Source organism: Rissa tridactyla, chromosome 5, assembly GCF_028500815.1.
Source record: "Rissa tridactyla isolate bRisTri1 chromosome 5, bRisTri1.patW.cur.20221130, whole genome shotgun sequence".
NCBI lineage: Eukaryota > Metazoa > Chordata > Aves > Charadriiformes > Laridae > Rissa > Rissa tridactyla.
The window spans coordinates 28719033-28744201 of record NC_071470.1 but is presented as its reverse complement, the minus strand read 5'-3'; the positions used below and the strand labels follow the sequence as shown (position 1 = coordinate 28744201).

At 41.4% G+C, this 25169-nt stretch overlaps 1 protein-coding gene and 1 long non-coding RNA gene across 5 annotated transcripts in view; one reads left to right on the top strand and one right to left on the bottom strand.

The window, feature by feature from the left end:
• TBC1D14 (TBC1 domain family member 14) overlaps positions 1-17916 on the bottom strand; it is a 76751-nt gene extending 58835 nt beyond the window's left edge. For 2 of the 3 annotated variants that reach the window (XM_054202075.1, XM_054202076.1), the window contains exons 1-2: positions 17592-17916; positions 11203-11938 (exon numbers count right to left, since the gene is read on the bottom strand). In XM_054202075.1, the coding sequence (XP_054058050.1) occupies positions 11203-11938; positions 17592-17634 (779 nt within the window). In that variant the 5' untranslated portion in view covers positions 17635-17916. Of the gene's footprint in view, positions 1-11202; positions 11939-12954; positions 13237-17591 lie in introns of those variants that run through there. The other variant, XM_054202077.1, reaches the window with a different exon arrangement.
• Positions 17917-18020: 104 nt separating this feature from the next.
• LOC128909813 (uncharacterized) lies at positions 18021-25086 on the top strand. Of its 2 annotated transcripts, XR_008466527.1 has the most exons (3): positions 18021-18137; positions 18720-18815; positions 20361-25086. It is a non-coding gene; the product is annotated as an uncharacterized LOC128909813 (long non-coding RNA). The 2 variants fall into 2 exon arrangements; XR_008466526.1 differs by having other exon boundaries at positions 18720-25086.
• Positions 25087-25169: the final 83 nt, after the last annotated feature.

The window sequence follows — 25169 nt, the reverse complement described above, 5'->3', positions numbered from 1 at the left end:
TTTTTTACCTGCATTTACCCAAAACTGATTTGCAATTGCAAGTAAATTTTTCTTATGAGTGTTAAAAACACATATAACATTTCCTGCTCTCAAGATGCATGCTCACATTCAAATTTTAATTAGTCTTTCAATTAAGAAGTTTACTTTCAGAAGATAAAACAATTGGACTAGTCATGTGAATTAACAACTGGAAGGACTTACCAGTCTCGCGAGTAGAGCAGATGAAAAACAAGGACAGTGGAGAAACTGCAAAAGGTTCAGATTTTGCAGAAGAAAGTTATCTTGAAAAACAATTTCAGACAACTGTCAGACTCACATGTATTCTTAAGAAGCAGGAAAGAGGCAAGTCAAAGTCCATTTCAGCTGCTTCTGGAGGAAGATCCTGAAATTTCCTGGCAACTCTAAACTACACATGGAGAGAGCACTCATGCGTTGAGCCCCTCAGCCTATGCAAAGGCAGCCATACTGGAGTATATAATGGACTTCTAGATAAAGAGTTTGACAGTAAGCAGATATTAATCATAAGACCTAAGGTAAGCCCATATGTCGAGCACAAGATCACAGTGTAAGAGATGTCTCTACAGACATTATTCCACAAGGCATCCAGAAACTACAGTGAAACAGGATGCTTTACGTAACGTACAGCATCTATTAAGCAAAAAATATATTAAGAGAAATGTTATTAAATATTTGCTGCATTGTGAGTTAAAGTGTCCAGCCATCTTACCTAGCATGGTACAAATTCAATTAACACTATTTAGGAAACATTCTCAACACCCTTATGCAATTTAGGCAAAAAGTGTAACAATATTTGGGTTTTTTTCCTCATCCTTCAATGACCTTTACTTGTATTCTGTACTAACTACAGCCTTCACCACTTACCCTCAATAAACAGAAGAAAGATTCTCACCTCTATATTCCCAATTTGCACCCTGGCCACTTAAATCATTTCCAGAGGCACAGAAAACAAACTCTCAAATATCAGCAGCGGATTGTGTCACAGCAATTTTGGTTACCAGATTAGTGGAGGAACAAGACTCTGACACACAGATCATGATGACTAGGGAACTGAAGGAAGTAAGAAGAAATTCTTCTCAGAAGCCCGACCAGAAATCTTCTGAGAAGCCCTAAATCTACACTCTCCACAGACAAAAGCCAACAGCTGGTACTCATGACCAGAGAACACTGGTTTCTAGAAATAATTCACTAGACGTAGTGACTGTCAGTTCTTGCATTCTCTCTTCCCAACACCAGATTGCCTGTCAACCTACACTTTTATATTAAAAAAAAAAAACAACCACCACCACAAAACAAAAGCAAAAAAAGAAAACAACAAAAAACCAAACCAAAGCAAAGAGAACAAAACATCAAAAAGTCCAAGTATTTTGGCTACAGTGAAGAACCCTTGTTAATGACTCAAAAGTTATACTTTCAATAAAATTCAAAAATCACATGCAAAAGCAAGGTTTGCAGAACTTTATCTCACAGAGAGTTCCAAAGGTCAAGGTAAAGGAATAACAATGCTTCGTTTATGGATAAACAAATCCAGCAGGAACAGAGCCAGACAGCCTAGAAGTTGACCTACCTACTAAAGCAGTAACTAATGACAAATCATGTTTTATAAATCCTTGTCACATTTTATAAATGAAGTTTTCCAACCACTGACACTCCAGCATGTTCAATAAGAACCAAGAACCAATACACTTTACAATGCAGCAGATACTTGCAGATCTAAAAAAAGATTTCCTCAGTTGAGGAAGACACTAATACAATACAAATTACCAGTACAGGATACCCGATAGCTTGCAAAAGGGTCATTTGGAAATCTCTCTGTAGGTTTCTGGAAAAAAAAAAAAAAGCAGGGTTCGATAAACTACTTATCAAGACTACAAAGTTCTATATTTACCTTCTTTTTCTTAGAGGGTAGCCCTCATTTCAGAGGAGAGAAAGCAGAGCTGCCTGCACTGAAGCATCAAAGACGCAAAAAGATAAATCACAGTAGTCCTGCATGTTTAGCAGTTATGACTGGTTGTAGCAACCCAAGAACCACTGTGCCTGTGCATGATGCATAGTGCTAGCCTACCACACGAATGCTGCAGAATCCGCAGAAACAGAAGTTTCAGCAAGTTAGGACTCTCATACAAAAGCAACATTTGGGTCCAAGTTCAAACTACCAGAGTCAACCGGCTATACATGATGGTTCTCTTCTAGCTGGCAAAATTCCCAGCTACCCCGATGTTATTGGAATAACCCAAAATTCTATTCCCAGCTTTCTTCATTGATCTGAAGTACTAATACCACACAGATAAAAAATTTAATGAATACATGAAACATCACCCTAAGCAAAAAACTGAACTTGAGTCAGCAGCAAGATCTTGCAGCAATAAAGATTAAACACGTTCTGGGTTGCATTAGCAAGATCAAGAGGAAAGTGATTAAGAGTTCTACCTGGTATCCATGAGACTGTATCTGTATCCAGTTTGGGGCCCCTGAACTAAAATAGAGAGATCAAAAATTGGAGGAAATCCAGTGGATGACCACTGTGATGGCTGGGTGCTGAGGCCTATGACATACAAGTGGGGACGCTGAGAGAGATGGTTTCATTTAGCCTGGATGACCATTCTCAGAGATGCAAACAGAAAAAAAACAAGTGGCAAAGCACCAAGCTGCTGCAAGGTATTCTCCAAATGGATAAAAAGGGAGAAAAAAAATAATCACATAGTGGATAAATCCTGGACGATATAGCCTAGAGAGGTTGTGGTTAATTCTGTCCTCAGATATACTCAAATTGGCTGGACAACGTCCTCAGGAACACGATGTAATGCCGAAGTCAACCCTGCACTGAGTAGGAGGTTACACCAGATGGCTCCAGAAGTCCTTTCTGACCTAAACTGGTTTGTGGCTCTGTACTTGAGAAAGGCTGCAGCTCACAAAGGGGAGTCCAAGCACTAAGTAACACGTTTGTTACCAAGTTCTTGTGTTTATTCTGTCAGCTGTCAATGTAAGGTGTGAATGACTCCTTATTTACTCTAAGTTTTTTTTCTTTATTATTCTTATGGTATGTCTCGTAAATTTTTGAGGCACTTAATGACTATGAAGAGAGACTTAATACAGATAGCTCCTTAAAACAGCAATGTAACTAATGCCCAAATTGAGATTAACAGTTCATAAAGAAGAATTCATGGATTATTTTTTTCCTGACAGCAAACTCAACATTTATTTAACAGAACTCTGCATATCCAGAGCAAGGCATAAAAAACACATATTCCTGTTCCAGCAAACCCATGGTCTCCACATACTATTTCTGTTAAATATATTCATCCATACACGTAATTTTATTAACAACCCGTTTCTTATTTGAGCCTTTACAAAGATGTTTAAAAAAAAAGTCAATGTTGACTCCAACATCCCCACAGATTACATAACACTGGGAAAGGACAGGAGACAGTATTAAAAAATAAAAATCAAGGAGCAAGATTTCATCTAATTTCACCTCACTCACTGCATTTTTCAGAATCTGTAAGTGTACATAACATTCCCTCACAATGTCAACCCTGAATTAAGTACTCTTTACAGTTGGAGTAATTTCTTTTTTTTTTAATCATTTCTGTACTTGCAATAACTTACAGCAGTTGATACTGCTGCTAAGGAAGGAAAAAGGGTCAGTTGAACGTTAAATGGTATTTTGATTAGATGGAGAGCGAGACAGTGTGTCACATGGCAGTGATTGTGCTGATATTCTCCCTATCCCCCAGTGCCCATCCACTTCTTCTCACAGCTCCTTTTAACACAGGAAACATCAGGAAAGTTCTTGCGAACTAACTGAAGATACGAAGTCCATCTAACCCACTAATTCACTAAACCTTCATACAGCCAATGAATCAGAATGAAAACACACCTTAATTTCATTCATCTGAATTAGTTCCTCAAGTCTTGTATGCATCTATCAAAATGTATGTAATTCTTACTCTTTCAGTTCAAAAGCAAGCATGTGGAATGCGTAGAACTGAACAACCACAAGCTTTACAAAAGGCAGCCCCACACAGGAGATGAAGGAGAAAAAACAGGGGGGAAAAGCATTATAGACTAATGCTGCAAGCGACATAAAACACCCATCTACACCATAAATCTCATCCACTAGCCAGGTAGGAAACTTTTGTAATGCTTCCCACCAGCCACTAGAAAAGAAACAGATGCACTTGACTTTATTCTAAATAATAACTGGATCACATTAAGTCCTCATTCACTGCATAGTTTTATACCGTTAATGAAAAAAAAAATGAAAAAAAAAACAAACACCCAAAACAAAGTACTGCTGAGCAGATTTTCATTTAACTTCCATAGAACAAATAACTTCAACAAGCCTCTTAGTTTTGCTGTTGAGTAACTGAAAGCAGTTTTGCACTAACATGAGTTTAAATAAAGATTTCATGTGCAAAAGCAACTTCCCTTTATTCTAAAGGGCTGCATCTCAAATAAGATTCAGTGCAAAATTTAAGGAAGAACCAACAGAATGGTAATTCTAAACAAAAGTTACGTTATTCTACACATAAAAAACAGGGATTAAAATTAATATGGACGGTTTCAGTTCAACACCTAGTGGAGAACAGGCCATGTGAAAAAGTTCAAGACTTCATGCAGTGAATTAGAGGACAGGAATTCTGAACACTGTATCATTCACTGTATCAATTTTCAACCTTTATCAAAAGAAAAGGCTGTTATCTTTGTAGAACTCCAACTTTACACCTATGAAGATTTGCTTTGAGACAGAATGTTTATTTCAGAAAAATGGTACAACTTTTCTTTTGTTCTACACAGAGATATGATAGTAAGTACAGATGAGGGGAGGACCATTAGTCTTTTGTTTCAAGTAGACAGAAAGTGGCTTTCAAATAAGTAGTACCCAAAATTATATTGTGAAGACTGAAGCATCCATCAGATGAGTATACCTAAATGCCTCATGGGCTGCTGAAATACTGTTTCCAGCATCATCTGTCAACACAGACCCTCGGTGCCTATGCTGCTTCCCATACCACTAAAACATATGCTTGTTTGCCTTCCTCTCTCCCCAAACCTTTTAGATGCCTGTTACTGGTAACTATCAGCTCAAAATGCATCCAGATAAAGTAGTGGGAGGGACGAAACTGCCACCAAATTCCCCTTTTCCCTCCAACAGGAAAGTGAATCCTGGGGGGTCCAGCGACAGCAGGGCTGGGGAGCCCAGCCCACCCACAGGGTGGTGAAGCAGCCTATGCTGGGTGTCCCTGCAGGTTCCCTCCATCAGAGGCTGGGTTTAGGGAGTCCTTCCTCCCAGCTTCTGGACAACATCACTTGCAGCTCAGCTAGTTTTTGTTCACTTGTGGTTAAAAGCAGTGTATTCATATCCTCCCCCATGGCACATCCAGCTCTTTCTGTCCCTCCTCCTACACACTTCAGTCCTGTTCTCAGCCTGTCTCCTCCTGAACAGCCTATGCTCTTATCTAATAAGTTTCATTTAACATAAAACATGCACAGAAGAGGAGACAACATCACATATAAAGTTTAATATCTCAAATTACTCCATCCTTTCTCTTCCCTTCTGTGGTCAGTGAATTCCCTTTTTGGAGAAATGAAAGTGGGAAACAAACAGTATAATGCTCCTTGTTATTCTACTTTCCATTTAACACCAAAATTAGCGAAGTACAATAGGCTGCCCTCTCATTAAAAGCAATAAATGGCATTATGAAAGGGTCCTATTCAATAATGCAGGTGACTTATCGATGGTATCAATGGACACAATTCCTTAAGTTCAGAACTCCCAATTAAGTGTCACCCCAAAACATATGCGTGTGTGTACGTATGTGATATAAATGTATGTGTTACATGATTTCAGACTTAATGCTGAAACCAGTAGTTATTATTGTGAAACTTAAGCCCTTTTTCTTCTCAGACTACACATAAGGCCACAGTCTGGACTAGATTTGTCCTTCTATGTATGGTTTAGGATGCCAATCCTGCTTCAGAAGCTTTCTCTCAGAAACACAGAGATTCTTTGGAAACCTTAAAATGTAATATTCCTAAAGCCCTTTATTTCATGTGTAGTCCCTATTCTCTGTAGAGGTTTCTTGAGATCCTGCTACTCAGAACATTTAGATCAAAAACTTCTAGGAGCAGCCTGAAAAAGAAGAGGAGCCAGACTCCTGGAAAAATAGACAATATCCACAGCAGTGGACTCAATAAAGACTTAAGAGTCTTGTAGTCCATTCAAAAGGAAGGGAACTGCATGGCTTATTATTTAACTGAACATATTCTTTTTTATGGTCCCTCTGTGTGTAACCATAAAAAGCTTCATCCTCGCTCCCCAAAGTGACAAATGAAAGCGATAAATGAAAAGTACAACTTCTACATCAAGATCACAACAGTCCTGATTCAGCAAAGCCGTTTAAAAACCCAAGCACTTAAAAAGTCTGTGTTTCAGCAGTACTGTACAGAAGCGAAGTCCAAAGGTAAAATTCATTAACCTACACTACTCTGGGTCACTAGGGCAAAGGGACAAACCACCGACTCTTTAGCCCCTCAGCCAATTATTTGCTCGCACTATTTCTCAAACCAAGTTCCTGCATATATTCAAATGAAGGAAATTAATTCCAACTCATGCTTTATGTGAAAGACCTCTGGACTTTTAGAGCTGATACAAGCACACGTGACCCTTGAAAACGGCCAACATGTTAGGTTTCTTTGTCAACAGTCAGCACTACAGCTGCTTTCAGAAGCAATAATCCATTTTCATGTGCTAACCTGGAGCCTAATGACAGCACTAGTACTTCACTTAGCACTGTACCTGTGATGCCTTACGCTCTTCCAAGAGGAAAGCTATGTGCAAACCAGGAAAGCGGTCTCTTTTTCTCGCTTTGGATCTTCCTGCCACACCCAAAGAGGCAAGTAACAGCCCGAGGGAACAATCAGACCTTTCAGTCTCAAACTGCTGCAGAGAGAGCAACAAAGACAGAGGGGCAGTCCAGGAAACTTTCTTCAGCATAGTGCTCAAGAAGGCAGGGCAGGAGCACTCCGTTCCCAAATGCGCTTGAAGGTGTCGGGACTGACCGGCAACGAGCCAACAGGGTTCTCCTTTCTTCCATCTCCTCTATAACTCAATTTTCAAATGCAGCCCTGAGCCAACACCAACACTTCATAACACACCATAGATAATGCCACAACTGATAAGGAACACACAACCTCATGCATAGTATACATGCATACGGTCTCACTAGGAAAAATAAGCCTATGGAGTGCTAAGAAATAATTTTATTCCAAAATAATAATAATGTTCCAAAGCAGGTGCTTCTCTAAGCATCTTCTTGATACTATAGAAGATTTACCCTTACTTGATAAGTAAGCAGCTTAGATGCATGTGACCAAGCACTGGAGGCATCTAATTTTTGTCAGTATTATGTCTACAGACAGCCACAAATCTTAACTGACATATCCAGAGAAAACTTGATCTCGACAAGTTCAGAGAAACTAACACATTCTCATATGACAAACAGGGTTCAACACAAGCACAGCTGCCATTTCAAGAAATAAGGTTTCTCCTTTTACCAAATATCAACAACGAGCAAAAACTAAGCTGATTCATCTTTGCTGTCAGTGGTTCAAACCCATATCCCCAGAGAAGCTCTCAAAGAGCTAAACCTGCAGATGAAGGCTGAGTGCCCCTGCACTGCAGTCTTACCCCATGACCATCAGGCTGCTGGAAGGTAGAAAGGCTGTGTACAAACCACCCAGGTGCTTGTTCTTCCACGCTGTACACAAGTGTGCCAGCCACTGACCAAAGCCAAAGCAATTTGGCTTTCTTCTGCCATAGTTCATCCTTGGTTTTCAAAAAGGGAGGTTTATGCACTTAACCTGCAAGAAAATGAATCTCAAGCGTAACTCCTTCCAGCAGAACTTGAAGTGCTAAGAACATGCTCCTCTCTGGGACTTTGTTTATACCTACCACCACAGCACTTTTTACAAACCACTTTAGGAAGCTCCTTTCTCAGCCAGCTGGTCTTCAAAGATACTATTCCAAATGCGTCCTCCTCATCTAACATTGTACACAAACCCTGGCACACAGCGCCTGGTGAGATAGGTAGGAAGGACCCTAGAAGTTGAGTTACTTTCAAACGAAACACTGCAAAATCCAAGTTCATTTACTGAAGTACTCATTTAAGCTCTGGGAATCCAAGGACCCCAGGGAACAGGGACTGTATGGGATCATTAGAGGAAGCATAGGGGAAGCATCGTTAGAAGCTTCCCTTGTATCTGATAAAGCAAATGCCAGCCGGCTCCAAGACAGACCCGCCACTGGCTAAGGCCAGCCATCAGCAATGGTGGTAACACCTCTGTGATAACATATACAAGAAGGGGGGAAAAAAACCCAAAACACTATGCAACAGCAACCAGAAGAGAGAAGTGAGAACATGTGAGAGCAACAACTCTGCAGACACCAAGGTCAGTGAAGAAGGAGGGGGAGGGGGAGGAGGTGCTCCAGGCACCGAAGCAGAGATTCCCTTGCAGCCCGTGGTGAAGACCATGGTGAGGCAGGCTGTCCCCCTGCAGCCCATGGAGGTTAACGCTGGAGCAGACATCCACCTGCAGCCCATGGAGGACCCCACACCGGAGAAGGTGGATGCCTAAAGGAGGCTGTGGCCCTATGGGAAGCCCACACTGGAGCAGGCTCCTGGCAAGATCTGTGGCCCTGTGGAGAGAGGAGCCTACACTGGAGTAGGTTTGCTGGCAGGACTTGTGACCTCATGGGGGACCCATGCTGGAGCAGTTTGTGAAGAACTCCAGCCTGTGAGAAGGACTCAAGCTAGAGAAGTTTGTGGAGGACTGTCTCCCATGGCAGGGACCCCACAACGAAGCAAGGGAAGAGTGTGAGGAGTCCTGCCCCCGAGGAGGTGTGATGAACTGACCACAACCTCCATTCCCTGTCCCCCTGCACTGCTCAGGGGGAGGAGGTAGAGAAATCGGGAGTGAAGTTGAGCCCAGGCAGAAGGGAGAGGCAGGGGTAAGGTGTTTTAAGATTTAGGTTTTATTTCTCGTTATCCTCCTCTGATTTGATTGGTAATAAATTAAATTAATTTTCCCCAAGTCAAGTCTGTTTTGCCCATAACGGTAATTGCTGAATGACCTCTCCCTGTCCTTATCTCAACTCATGTGCCTTTTGTTGTATTTTCTGTCCCCTGTCCAGTTGAGGACGAGGAGCGATAGACTCGCTTTGGTAGCCATCTGGCATCCACTCAGAGTCAACCCACCACAGTCCTTAACAACGTTGACAGCATAAATATAGATAGTATTCCCTGTGGCATAGAAGGGCCCTCAAGGTCCCTGCTTATTCAATACCTGTAAAACTCACCACCGGGTCAAATGACATAAGGGAACTGATGCGTAAAATATGGGTGCGTGGCGCGCAAGTACAGACAAAAAGCGAGCAATTCTTGTTTTCAAAACAGAGCAGAGAGCTTATGTTAAAGGGAAGGATATTAAAGGCCAGGTTACAGACAGAGCAGATAGAGCACCTGGTACTTCAAAGACGATCACGTAGTTTGACTTTAATCCTCATATTCTCATGAGGACATCATGTGGTGACCAAGATTACCTGTTGCCCATTTAAATAGTAGTAAGGACAGCCTTTCGTTGTCTGGAATTCAATGCGCCTGAAAAGATTCAGGTTAAAAAGCTTAGTCTAGTGAGTACCACTGTTTCTGTAACATTGACAAAGCCACTAGAGACTACACTAGAATAGAATTTGGACAGATGGCTTTACTTTGTTGGATGAGAAAAGTTGAGAAGTGGTTAAACATCCTACTTTGAGCAGGATCTAAACGTGCCTGTTTCACTGTGCTCCCTCCAGGCTGAAGGACAGCATTTGTTTGAGTTAGCAGTTGTGCTACCAGAATGGGTAACAAAAGTTCATGCTTTGAAGTGCCGAGAAGCCTCCTGCTTCAGAATTAAGTCTGGTTCCATGGCAACAAACAGAGATGAGGTCCACAAAACCTTCAGCATCTCAAACATGACTGAAGTTCTGCCGCACAGTACTCTACTCTAACTTTCACCTAAGCATAAAAACCAATGCAGGCTTCAGCCAGTTTAGTAGATCTAAAGAAACTGCTTCTCTTAAGCTTTGCAAATAAGGCAGCCTTTCAAAGAATGATGTTTGCCAATTATTTTATCAGTCTATTCATATCAGCCTATTCATCTCATGCAAAGAAAAATTACACGAGAAAAGAGAGATTAGCTGAAGCAATCACATGTTCAAAACAGGTTAGATACAGCCAACTCTGTTTGATGTCTAAAGTTTATTTGTAGAACTGCTTCTTCAAAATATATCATAGTTCAGACATTATATCCTAAAAATAAGAGAACATTATGAAGGCCTTAAATAAAAACATAAAAAAACACCAACAAACAACCCAACCCCCCAAAAGTAGACTAGTCCTGTTCCTCATTCACCACTTTCACTGGATATCTGCATTTCAAATACCTTATCGTTCATACAAGGGCCACGTTTAGAAAAGGTCATGTAATTGCTTTGAGTGGCCAATGCTTTCATTTCAATAACTGAGTGACAAAGTGTCAGATGCTCTCATTCCATACAAAAGTGAAGGAAAAAAAAGTATTAACAAAACTATAACTGAGATTTGGAAAAATCATAGTAGTCACCTAAGTGTTTGGCAAGTACTTGTATTTAAGCTTCACAGACTTACACTGATGAATAAAATACTCCATCGCTACTAGACCACTTATGAATCCTTAGATGCCAAAGCTCTTCAATACAGGTACGGATCCTACCTATTTCTACCTATTTATGGGACACGAGATTAAGGACCTTAGCCAAAAATCACAAAAAGCATCACTGGAGAAACTAGGAAGAAAACCCTTGTTCAGAGGAAAAGAAACCTTGTTCAGAACTCCTTTTACTGTAACGTAGAAGGAATCTTTTAAGAAGATTTAACATGCTGCCATACATCATAAAGATAACACAGAGTAGGATTCAGAGCCCTAGTCCCTAACGATATTTGCCGACTTACTCAGAACAGAAAAAATACGTTAATACCAATTTAAATTAAAATAGCAAGATAGTACCTCTTCCAAAGTAAAATATCACACAAGACTTCTCCCCTATGATCTTACCTTATCTCACTGTTAAAATATGAATGCATTTTACGGAAACATTACCTGGCAAAGAAGCTTGTAAAAGGTCCCAATATTTTTCGTTTACTGTCCACATCTGTCTCTTGACAACACTCCTGCTGGCTCTGATCATTGGTCTCTTTAGTGGAATTCAGAGTAACATCCGAGAAGTGCGCCTCATCAGTCTCAAGATTCACAATTGCACTTGAACTGCTTGTGACCACAAAGTCCAAAATGTCTTCATTGCTAACTGATAAAGTTGTTGACAGTTCTGTGCTAAGACTAGAAACACTACAGACAGAGATATCATCACTTCGATTCAGAGTTTTTGAAGTTGGACTATAAAGTTTGACAGTGTCATACCCAGTTCTTGGGAAAGTAGAGGATTTTCGCACAGCGTGGTCATGTTCAGAAGTCAGAGAATGTGGAGGCACGTAAGACGGCAGTGTGCATGCGCTCTGAAAAGCCCTGTCAGGCACAATTTCAGATTCTGACTGCTTTCTCTTCACATTTAACACACTGCAGTGAACAGGCTCTGGATTTCCTATTTCTAGAGTTGGAATACCAGAATCCACTGATTTAAGGCTATGACAATCTTCTAAAGCATTGGACAGCTGCCCAGGCTCATACTCAGGCAAGGAGAGAGATGTCGGGGTCCCGGAGTTCAAGTTTTGAAGGCCCTGGATACTGCTGCCCACTCTTGCGTCCAGAATTCCCATGAAGCTCAAACCATTTAAGGAGCTGGATAAATTTACATCAGTTGTCTTGGCCCAACTGGTAACTGGTTAAAAGAAAGAAAAGACAAGATTATGAGCTTGCAGGAAGGTTGTGGTTTGTTCTTGCCCGTTTGTTGGTTTTTGTTTTTTTGTTGGTTTTTTTTTTTTTTTTTTAAATACACACAGTCCTGTCATAATTTAGGCTTTTAATTACAAGTTGTTCATCTTCTCTTACATGTGGTAACTATCCCTTCCCCCTGCTTGAACAAGCAGGACAATTGCAACTTAAATTAGGCTTCTAGAAAACATCATGCATGAAAACCTTTTCATAAGCAGTTTGTGTGCCAGTGTTTGCTTCGTATACATTTCCTGAGAGTGAAATCACATACTATAAAAACTGCAGTACTTTAATGTTCCATGTCAATATTAAGACAAATATTTGAAATTTGTTTTTATACAGTCATAACTGCATATCTACTGATGTTGGAGGGGCTACAAAACTTAGACCAAAACACTTAGGCCAAAATACTAAAGTGTTCATTTAAATAGAATTTTTTAGCATTCTTCTGGAAACCATAACATTGATAATAAAGTTGTCACTGAAACAGAATGTGTAACATATTAGTTTTGCATTAAGCAAGAGATGCAAAATCTGAATAGCTATAAAGCTATCCATGTAGTCAACGTTTTGACAATACATATGACACACTTCATCAGCACATGTACAGTAAAACTGACGCTTGCAAATACATTGTATTTACTGCACTCAGGGATCGCTATCCTTCATATTTGCTATACATACACACCCTGTCTCCTCAGGGGCTGCCAGCAGGGCAGTTAATCCAGTCAGTGCCCCACTTCCAGTCAAAATCTGAGCGACCCTTAAAGACAGGGCAGTCAAGAATGAGCTGCGGGTTAGATGCACCGTCTTTGTGGGCAATTGCGGCCTTTCATAAACCTGGAACACCTTCAGGGCCACAGCCCTGGCTCCCAAAAACTGCTACTGACCCTTTAAGCCACTACATGATTGTTATTGTGACATTACATGTATCTTCTCTTTCTATATGAATAGTTAAATTACCAATAGCTCTGCTGAAGTTTGCAATGTAATTACTCTGCAGCAGTTGGCAGAACAAATATGCACATATTGCTTCAGTTTCTTCACTCTGAAACACTCTGCACTAAGTGTGAAGGAGTGAAGAATATTCCTCCCATCTTGCAAACAGCTCGCTTTCTAGACGGATTTTTCTCCCGCTCCTGAAGCCTGGTCTTCTGCTTCTGGTCTGTTCTCTCTCATGTGCAGCACTTAATTAAAGGTGCCAGTTGTCCTCTAGGAGGTCCTCCCCACATTCTACTTTTAAAAAACAAACAAACACCACCCCCACAAAAAAAAAAAAAACAAAAACAAAAACAACAAACCCAAACCAAACCCCAAACATCTCATTTGGGAAAACTGGTTCCTCCCAGCAGTTCCAAACCACTGGCTAATGGCACCTAAGCCCTGCCAAATACCAGGGTTTGACCATCCATTCTTTGATCTGAGCCCATCAATACACTTTGGCTTTGTGATACTGACAGGCAGTCAGTGACAGAAAACACATTTCGAACATATTCCACTGGTTCAAACTGTAATGATTTTTTCCACAAGCTTTCAGTCACATGAAAAGTTCATGAATCCAAACCTACTTCATATGCTACACCAACTCTTTAGCTTATTACACAAATGGTATTTGCTAGCTGACCCAATGCTCCAGTTCAATCCACTCCTAAGCGTAGGGAAAATTCAAGTAGAAACAACCCTGGATATTTCATCTTTTAGACCTTTTCAGAACTTTTTAACAGCCAACCATGTACTACACATCCAAATCAATCAATGCATCAGTTGCCTAATCCTTTGGATATGCAAGTATTCACTTTTAGTCAATTTATTGACTAAAAAGCTTGTGAAGATGAACACTTTTCTTACAGAGTTGCTATAGCAACTTTTCTTTTTTCACATTACCATGGTTTTAAAAGTTTACATCCTATGCAATTTAAAGAAGTGATGTCTTGAGAAAGCTAGCATACCAACCACATACATTATGAACCTCTCTGTTCACTAAATTAAAATTGCAAGGTCCAGAAAAAAAAAAACAAACAAAAAAACGCCCAACAAATAAAAACCCCCTAAATAACAATCCTTGAATACCAGCAACAAACTATTCTATTTTATGAAGCCAACTGTGACAGACAAAGTGTATGAATACGACAGAACATGCAGCATTAGATATAATTACTGTTGCGTATACTTGGATCTCCTCCTCTAAGACATTCTCGCTTGGATTCACTTATTGTTCTAACGTAAGTCTGACTGTTTTCTCTTCCCCTTGCTCACCCACCCCTTCATACACGTTATATTGCTCTTCATATCAACAGCCCACTCTGCCCCAATGTTTCTCTAAAGCGTATACACACGCACCATGGAACTGTATAAGCAAAGGTGCAGGTGTTTGCTTTATCACAATTCGTGCTTATTAATGCATCCAGAAAATGCAGCCCAGAACATGAAAGTACAGAAATGTAATCAACCAAGAAGAAAGTTTGATGTTGTTTGGGTAAATAGCACAAGCATGTTCCCATAACAAACTCCTCTGGTGGCTGCCTTCGCTTCTGCTCAATGATTTTCCCAAGTAGCAGCCAGTCCTTAGTTTAATTGTATGACTCTTCTTGACGAAGCTTACAAATGGTAGGCATCCAGGCGGCCTTGGAAGAGCCAGTAAATACAGCAGCTCAAGAGGCCAAACAATTCTGTAAACAAGAAAGCTCAAAGAGAAGTGAAAATAAATTTCCATGCAGGGTACTGAGGCTACTTTAACTTGGACTGGTATGTTTTTAAGCAAGACATTTAACAGGAAGAGATCCTTTAAACAGGCAGCCAGCAAATGCAGAAGTATATAACAGCTTTAGCTTGCTGGAGCAAATTATGCAATAACAAGTTACAAAGGTTTTACACAGTTCAGCGAAACTGTGGGAAGCTTTGAAGTATACCCAATCAAGGGCTTTAAATGAAAACTTGAGATGTAATCAGCTGTCAAAAACATACATGAGAACTCCTTGATTCATTTTGTGTTAGGTTGTTGTAGGATTGTTTTTAAGGATGTAGTGAAGTGGTATTTATACTCCTCATTTTCTCTGCCTCACTGGTAAGTGCAAAATCTGACAATTGATGTCAAACATTCCAAGTGTTGTGTGCTCCAATACTAACTTCTTTCCGTAAATCATTTAATAACATTATTGTAACATCACCATAACAAACATAACATTATTAAAGTATTAGCAGTATAATAAACTACTGAGAAAGCATAAGGATTTTTGTCTGCACAACATTCATCATCCCCATGGTTTACTTAGATGATAATATATTTAAGTAAAACTGGTATTTGCAAATATGCTATGTCTTATAGGAACGATGACCTAACAAGTGTGAATATCCCAGAAGCGAGATGACAAGGAAAAAGGAGATAGGAAATTACAGTAGAGGTCACAAGTGGTGATGAGAGGGTAGGTAGATATTATTTACTCACTAACTCTTCCAACGTAAACACTAAGGGGCACCAAATAAAGATAGTTTTGTAGCTAGGTTCAAAATTAACATAAGGACATAGCTATTCATGCAAAAGGTAGCCGAACTGCATAACTCCTTGCCACAGTACACAGTGGATGCTAAAAGTTTACAGGTAAGCTCAGGGAAGAAAAAAAATCACTGAGGATTCCTAAACAAAAAGAAACTCAGGAAGTTCCTGAACTGCAAGTGTCAGAACTTCAGGGAAATATCAATGTCCATTAGTCCTGCTTTTAGGCCCTCTCCCAGGTAAATTTGGTCCATCTCACTATGGCTGTCCATACGGCCTTACATTCCCCAGATTTGGATCACAACATGCAAGAAGGCTCTGATAATACCCAGAAGATTTAAAACACATTTTGACTTTACGTATCACCCAACCACACAGAGGGAACAAGTCATATTTGTTTATAATTTCTCAGATCTAGAATAAAACGGCTTTTTAATCCATTTTAATGTAAAATTTAAAGAAACTTAACAGCACGCCAAACTGTTAAGAGTAATACAAAGATGAGAAGGATGCCAACTCATCTTTCCACATTCTTCCAAGTTTGCTGTGACTTGCAATGCAATTTAGGCAATGAACTTGCTTAGAAGGAAGGGTAAGACAACTATCTACAAAACAGGCTTTATATCTTCTTGCCTCATAGAAACGAGAAGAATGGTTTACATATACGGCTCAGTTCTCACAGAGTTAACGTCTCAATTTTTATCACTTTGTCTCTTCAACACTTATCTCTGCCAGCATTTTTTTAAAAAAAGATTTTAAAAGGAAGGAATTGCCTCAATTACAAAGTTGCAATTTTTTTTTTTCTTCTTAAAGGAAAAACATACAAACAAAAAAAGTAAGGGGTTTAAACTCTCCATGCATTTAACAATATTTTTATTGAATGTACTAAGAAGCACATTGCTGCTATCAAGTGCAACTGCAGGTGACCTCAGTGCACAACAGCATCAAAACCAGCTTTGTTTATTAAACATTTCTTGGTTCAGATTGTTTATGTTCATGTTCTAACAGCCACAGCACTGCCAACAGTGAAGAATTCCTGAGCCTACAGAACAGCCTAGCTTTCAACAACGCATGCGAATGAGATACAGTGATTGAGGATACATATGTAAGCACTGCCAAAACTTTAATAGCAAAAAGAAATGGGATATTTTATTTTTTTTTAATTAAGAAGTCTTTTATCTAACTCCCAGCCGGCTTCCTTCACAGAGCGTGAGCTTTACAAACCTGACTTCTGAGTGGAGCGCCTGGAAAGTGATCCTAAGTAAACCATTCACCACTTTTCCACTTTTTTGCTACGTCAGGCAGGCAATATAAGTGAGTCACAGTGCTCTTCTCAAGTCTCTGCTCCAGAAGCAGTTTACAGGGCTTTCTTCCCCCCCACCAGCAATATTACTGAAGAAACCTGATGCCACATTAAATTAGCTGCAGCGCCACAAGAACTTCAGCTAACATGGGCTGTACTTCTGTTTGGTCTTTGGGAATCGCCTAGGAGACTTCGATTAGGAAGAGAAGGCTCTGACAGAGATGGAAGTTGCTGCCTTTTCACGGGCTTTCAGGCTGACCCGACACGGCGAAGGCTTCCTCCTAGCTGGTGGCCTTCATTTAAAACAACAACAACAACAAAAAAACCAACCAAACCAAAACAAAACTACACCAAAAAAAAAAGAAAAGAAAAAAAAGAAAAAGCCCCAAAACCGAAACACCCAGGCACTACCTTCCCCCAAAGCCCGGAGGAAGCCACGCTCGCTCTCCTCCGCGCTCTTTCAACCACTCGGCGAAGACGAGCTGCTCCTCTCAACTTTTTTTAAGGTGGCCACGGCCGAGCAAAGCGAGCAGCCTGCCGCTCGTCGCCCTGCCGCCCGCCCGGCCCCAGGCGAGCCCCTCACCGCCGGGGACTGCTCCCGCCGGCCCGGCCCGCCCCGGCAGCGGCCGCTCCCCCACCCCCCCCGCCCCGGGCTCTGCCCCTCGCCCCAGCAGGTGCCACCGAACCTCCCCCGCCCCAGCCCCAAGAGCGGCCCGATCCCCGGCAGGGCTGGCTGCGAGCCGCCGCCCGGCCGGCTCTGCCGCCCCGAGGAGGAAGAGCCAGGCAGAAAGTTTGACGCCTCACCGGGGTAGCGCTGCCCTCCGCCGCTCTCCTCATGCTGGGCCATGCCCAACCCGCCCCACAGCTGGTGCTGCGGGACTAGCAGGCGGCTGGCGGCTGCGGCAGCCGGTCCATGTCGCTCTCCGGTCCCCGCGGAGGAGCGGCGGGTTCAGCGGGGCTGAGGCGGCGCAGCCCCCAGCCGCCGGGCGCCCTCTCGGTGCGGCGAAGGGCCTCCCATGGCGCCCGCTCCCGCGGCGGGCTCGGCGCACACCTGGCTGCGGGCGCAGCGGCGGGCTCTGCCGGCGGGACAGGTGCTGGTCTCCTGCCGGGACGCTCCGCTCCCCGCGGCTCGGCCTCCTCTCGCCCCGCCGCCGCTCCCCCTCCCCAGCACGGCGGCGAGAAGCGCCGCCCGGCAGGGAAGGAAACGCCTGCGCGGGGCGGGCGACGGGGGGGGGGGGGGAGGCGGCCGATGGGCGTTGGCCGCCATTTTGAATCGCCTCAGCGAGGCCGAAGTTGCGGACGAGCGGCGGGGATGGGTTGTGCCTGCCCGGCTGAGCCGCGGCGGAGGCGGTGGGGTCGCCCCGGGGAAGGGAAAGGGCTGAAGTGCGGTGGGCTTTAAGGGAGGCCGGTCGTTTAGAGGAGTGCCGCGCTGTGTTGGGGGGGAGAGCCGCTCTTCGGCTATGGGGCGGCTGCAGCTCGTCCTGCGCTACCGCCAGTGGCCTTAGCGGGCGGCCGGAGCTGCGCGATGGCGGGCCCCGGGGGGAGCAGCTCTGCGGAGGGCTCTGCCTATGTTTCTGGCTGCGTTCAGTGGGAAAGCAAAACTTGATGGGTTTTGCACGGTTGGGCTGTGGAAGGTCCCACTCTGGGGCATCAAGTGAAGGTGTATCTGTAGCTCCGTGGAATTGAACCACAATACCAACAGTGGAGGCTCTGGTATGGTGATTGTTGTTCTAGCACGTCTGATTTATCTTTCCATTATCTTATCTTTACTCCCTGTCTCAAAAGTGTTCCCTTTTGGCATCTGTGTAGTCAATCTATGGCCTACACCTCGTACTGGAATCGAAGGAGTTACAAGCAGCTGGTAGCTCACAGGAGCAGAGTTCTCGTTTCCTTATCATCTTTAAAACTCATTCTGGTTTTTTTTCCACACAGGTCGTATGCGTTTTGCACCTAGACATGGTGATCGTCTCTCTAGAACAAGATAAAGTTGTATGATAAAAGAGTAAAGTTGTCCCCTGTCCTGAGGGTGTAAGTATCAGCCTCATCGCCTCACGCCTCTTATGTTTACCCTGAAGCTGGAAGTGTGAGTGCAGCAAATGCAGAAATCTCTGAATTTGCGTTAATGTAGTTAGCTTAATATCAAGAAGAGCAAAGCTGTGATTGCTTAAGCTTTGATGTGGGCAACTTTCACCTGAATAAATTGTGAGAGGATGAGATAAACTTGTGTGGAAGTACTTGCCACCATGACCCTGTTGACACCAGTTCCACGCTATCAAGATGAGAATTAGGTCATTATCAAGATGAGAAGTAGGCACTGAAAACCTACTGTCAGCCAAAAAATTACACCTCTGCAGATACTTTCTGTGACCGGGTCAGAGAGTGATAAATTTCAGTGCTTATTCTGCTGGATTTCTAAAATGGGTATCAACATCATTAAGATTGGCACTAATTTCTCTGTATCTTTCTTTGAAAAACACTGCTACCTGTGCAAGACAGCTTGCATATTACTATTAAAAGAAGGTAAATAAAAGCAAAACAGCTTTGAAGCACGATAAGCTTGTTTATGTGCAAGAGAGATACTATTTTGGAGCATATGCTGTCACTAATTCCTTTTTCAGTATTAACGTTTTCTTTCTCTTTTTGAGAGTGTGAATAAATTCTGTTGGAGCAACCAGAGAAGTGTATTGTCATCAAAGTTCTTAGGTTTCTAGGATAGGTAAAGAATGGAAATACACAGTCATGCGTTCTGTAAGTCTGCAGGGTGTCTCCGAAGGAAGTAATGATACTCCCATCTTTGTAATATTATTTAGGCTGAAGAAACTATTAGAAATACCTGCTGCAGGAAATCTTTCAGCAGTAGCAGAGCACAGGCAACAGCTAAAAGTTTCAAATCACACAAGGAGTTAGGCGCTTAAATGCTTTTTGAGTCAGCACTTATTTAAGGATAGAATTTTGCCTAACAATCATACCTTTGAGATCCCGTTCTAAGTGATTTATTTTAATGGCTATTTTCCATTTCCAACCCACAGATGACTCTTCCTATTCAGCTGGTAGGTTTTTTGATACCCGTTCACAACAAAATTCTTAACTGTTCTTTGCACTGAAGAAGCACAGAACAGCCAGGGTCCCAGTGTGCTACGCAGTGTGAAAATACCAGGGTTGGCCTCAAAATGTTTACAGAAAATCACAGCCTAGCCAATATAAAAAAATACTCTTTATTGCATGTGAATGACTGCATAACTCATGGAAAAGGGTAAATAGCATTTCTGGATCTTGTAAGCTAATAGCAAAAGTTGACTTTTTTGCATTAGCAGTTAGCATCGATTCTGTTAAAGCCACCTCTGTCCGACATAATATGGTTTCTGTCTGCAAGTATTGTGTATTATTATTCTTCTATTGGTAAAAGGTGAAGGGCTGACATTATGTGATTAAATGTAGTGTCACACCATTAGCTCTCACGGAAACGTGGCACGTCCCAATTATTAAAAGGAAACAGAACAGGTACTACCAGGTACAGGAAGTACAAATGCATAACTAAGTGCAAAGAGGACCTTTAACACCTTTGTTTTTCAGCTGTGCAAAACTGACAAGTTCCTCCAGATGGGCACGCCGAGAAATCGAGTTTTCCTGTTTTAATAGATGGGTTGTAAGTAAATCCTCACAAGCGCAACAAGAAGTTAGTGTGGCACTTAACTCAGCGCGGTTTTATCATCAGTGCTCTGCCATCGATTTAGAGTCAGGTAAACATGTAAAATACTCATTTTTGTAAAAATTCTTGGGACAAATTTGTTTAAGAGTGTCTTGCCTGTGGCTGTTGTGTAGAAAATGAAGCACCACATGGAGCAGCTTCAAACTGGCAACTGATAATCACCTAGTGGGCAAAAAACATCTAACTGGTCTAATAGTACCTCAGTGCTAGAGATTTCAAATCTTTGAAAACATTCGATTGAAAAACTCTGTCGTACAAACTCGTATTCATGCCAGCAGAATCTGATACGCTAGTTTCATGGTTACTCTGCAAAAAAGCTGGAAGGGTTTGTGCTCTCTTGTGTCTCACCAATTTCTCCAAAATATACTACATGTGAAAAAAGTATGCAAGGCAAAAGTCCTTCCTAGTCCTTTCTCTGTTCCTGTAGAACAAGGTAGAGTTAAGGAACAGAAACACAAGCTTCCCTTATGTTTCTAATGCCTGTGGATGTGGGAAATAATTCTCCACTTAGGCTTTCAGTTCTGTTTTGAAGCTTCAGCAATTTTGCAATGGATACGACTTTTATTATTTTTTTTTAAGAACTAGATGGGAACATATAGATTGAATTTTCATTCATCAGAAGCCAAGTGTGATGCAAACAGTTTCAGAGATGGCCAAGCTGAGCTTCGTTTCAATCAGCTGTGCAGCTCCCTGTCCACTTTGTGGTCAGTCATTCTCTCATGAGCTAGAAGACATTTCTATATAATATTTGTTTCTCTAGTTAACCAAAGATTTGCATGTTGTGAAGACATAACAGTTGCACATCACTGAATACTCGCTGATAGCAGCTCCTGCCTCCGTTTTCCATCGCTGTCATTTAAGGTAATTTTAGTTCACGTAGACGAGAGTGCAGGTGCACTAAGTGTAGGCAGTGATGGATAATCTCTGTTATAGTCCATCACGCTAAAAGAAGAGTTCACTCTTGAAGGTAAGTGTTAGAACAGAGATGAGGCATTGATCTTTTTCCTCCTTGCTTTACAGAATTACTTGTACATATGGTAAAGTAACTAATGTGTGTTTTATGGCACAGGAAGAGGGAACAATGAATAAATTCAGTTTCTGCTGACACGTAGTGATGATCAGGATGATGATTTGATCAAAAATATCAATACCTCGCAAGCAAATGGTGATGTTTTTGACAAATGGAGAGTATTATGCTCTTCTACTTCAAATTCATCACAAATCAATTTTGTTGTCACAAAATGAATATTTGCCTTTTGCACATCTGTGTTTGATAGCAGTCCATTTCTAGCACAGCCATCATCACGGGCATTCCTACTGGCAGTGGAACGTCTGTGCACCAAACCTTTTTAAGTGGTTTGGAATGAATCAGGAACAGCTGGTGAACGTCTCTCTTCATTCTCCCAAAAGGCTGCCTCCTTCTATAGGAACTTAAACCTGATAAAGGGTAAGAAAAATGAAGGCAGGTCCATAACTGCCATTACTGTTGACCCTTTTGTTACCACTGGGTAAGAAGTTACATGCTTTAAAGTTCCCCTCCATGAGACAGCAAGAAAATGAAGAGCAGGAATGGGAGGGGAAGAGAGTGCGAGACTTTCCAGCACGTTTGCATTGATATTACTGGAACATGATGCGTGTGACTGGAATGTTTCTGTCACTGTCTACAAGCTGTTCGGGGAAGACAAAATGAGTAATAAGGTGTGAAGGAGTAAGACTATACAAACTAAAAATATTGCTACTTGTATTAATATCTCAGAATTGCAGAATCTTAAGTGCCCATAAATAATTGCTAACAAAGCCTCCGTGGTACTTCTGTTATGGATCTTATCACTAAATCATGCCAGAGAAGGAAACAAGGTTTATATTATGCACGGCTGCATAACGAAAAGTTGGAATGCTATAGCAGATTTATTCTCTTAAGCAAGTACAATTTAAATTATGTTTCCAAAAGCAGACAGATTAATTCTGTAACAAAAAGCATTGCACCCAACATGATGTAACTTTCTATTGGAACTCGCTAGAAAAAAACAAACTACTGAACTAAAAACTAGTTATTGTCTAGAACAGTAATGATGAATGAAACCAAGTAACATTCAATTTGAGCAGATAACAGATCCAATTATTGTGTCTCTGTGGATCTGCAGTGCTTCAAAGAATTCAATATTCTATGTAATAAAATTATAGGGAAAATGGAGGAAAAATTAAAAAACGTGAATGACTTTTGAGACTTCTTGAAGAAGACTTTGTTGTGAAACAGATAAGGGTTCCAGAGTCAAAAGACTATGGGCTAAAACCATATCTCCAAGTGAAGACAATTAAAAGCCAAACATCAGTACAAAAATTAGAAGTTATGAAATGTAAAAAAAAAAAAAAAAATGTAAAAGGGAATACCAAAAGAGTATTGGGAACAAAAAGCATGCTAACAGTCCTTAACATTCATTATTGCATGAATAAAGTAACTGTGCAAAAAAGAAAATTCAGTTCTGGTTTCTGTCCCGTATCTGGAAGGGATCAGGGTGGCCTACCACAGCAGGTAGGGATTAATGGGGCAAATTACTCCTTGGACAATGGGCTTAAACCACACACAAGTTGCACTTCTTTCAAACACAAGTTTGAGATCAATAAAGGAAAACCTGCACAAGTCTGAATGTCCCGTAGGCAATCTAATATTTTGGGTTTTTTTCTCTGTAAACTGTGAATCAATTTAACAGCCCTTCTGGATATAAACTGTTCCTGTATGGAAAATGTGATTCAGAGAAATCTGGAGATCACTTAATTCCTCATTTTTCCCTGAGGCAGGATGCATGTATACATACCTACATAATTTCTGACACATTCACCTAATCTGTTCCTAAAAGTCAGTAATGGTGGAAGTGGCATCCCTTTTTTGGGCAGTCTATTCTAGTGCTTACGCATTTGCCTTCAGTACCACTACTGTACTGTAGTGCCGTTTGCTCAGGCATTTCCATGTCTGTGAACAAGAAAAGCACTGAAATGAATATGAAAATATACTCATCTATACTTTTTAACAGGCTTGATTGATTTTTAGAACGCATTCAAGAATTTGAGACTGCTCAATTCTGTGATACAAGGAGAGCTGCTACGGCTCACTGTGTCTCCTTCTTGCTGTAGTGAGTAAACGAAGGTCTACGCAGAAATGGTGGGCAGTTAAGCCACCTTCATTAACAATTTCTAAAACCTTTATGTGAAAAGCAATTGTAGCAGTATTCTATAGCTGTTACTGCTGTTAATAGAAGTGACCATGCCTTGTAGTGAGAGGGAAATGGAGACTTATTACGGCTTTTGCACCTCCTCATGTTCTTGGGTTAACTGGGTTCTACAGTTGCACGTACATCACAGTAACGTACTGTTCTTCCAGAAGCACTTGCCCTACGGGAAGGCTGCAGGTAGGTAGGAGAAGGAAGCACACATGGACGCCTCTCATCTCAGTCTCTCCTCGGTGTGTTTTTTTATAGGGGAAGCTGCACACAATGATGAAGTAAGGTAGGGAAAACAGTGCTTTGCCACCCAGTCAAGTCACTTTTTCTCTCAGCAGCATGCCGACCCAGTGCCAGCTCGGTTTTTTCCTTTGAATCCCATTATCATCACATTGGAGCAGAGAGGTAGCTCATAAAATTTATAAGCACTTGCACATTATAATGCATTTTAAGAGCAACTTGAACACTGGAAAAGGGATCTTACTGTAGAAAGCTAAACCGTATGAGTTAATTTGTCCCAAACCTCTGGAGCCTTGTTGCTAATAGTTTCACAGGTCATAAAAGAAAATTATGTGAGATGCTGTACATGAAAGGTAGATGACAAATTCATTGAGGATAATGCTTAAATATGCTGGTCCTGTCAGGAAAGGAATGAGTTACTGTCAAGGAATCCTGGGAAGACTGGCTCTCCGAGAACTGCAGTACCTTTCCATGGATTTTCACTGTGGGCAGCACCTTCACTCCCATGAAGTCATGGTTTGACGGGCGTTTGAAGCCTGCCCTACCACTGACAGATGCAATTGCTGACAAGGACTATACAGTGGTTTTTGCATGATAGAAGCATTGTTTACATTGGAAACTAATTCTTTAGGACATGTAGAGTTAATTCAGATACAGTAATTGAAAGGCCCATCTGATTAAATTTAATTTTTTATCAGCATCTTCTATAAACACAAAATATACTCCTGCCATGATTAAGAAATAATTAAAAATAATTTATGCCTTTGAAAGTTTTAACTGCTAAGTTTAAAAAGCATGCTAGATACTAATGAACAAAAACATTCACCCAAGGACCTTACAAAACAACTATTTTCTGTTATTTCCCAAGTGTGTATTTATGTGTTGTTTCCATTGCACTTCTAGTTCAGGGGAGTTGCAGTCATTCTACACAGAAACCCAAGCTGAATGTGCGATGTTGAAAATTGGGTCTGTCTTTTTTTCCTTTTCATAAAAAGAGGTCTGGCCATGGAGTCAGATGTATGCATCTTCTTCTCACAGGTGCAGTTCTTCCAAAAGTAGAAGTGAGACACTGACCACTTGATGGCTGAGCACAACTCGAAGGCAAAAATAAAGTCTGCTATTTTAGATTCCACACTATGTAAAAGTTCTTTGACTGTTATGTGAGAGGGTGTGGGTTTGCTTGGGTTTTAATTTTATATTTTTTTTGAATGAGGT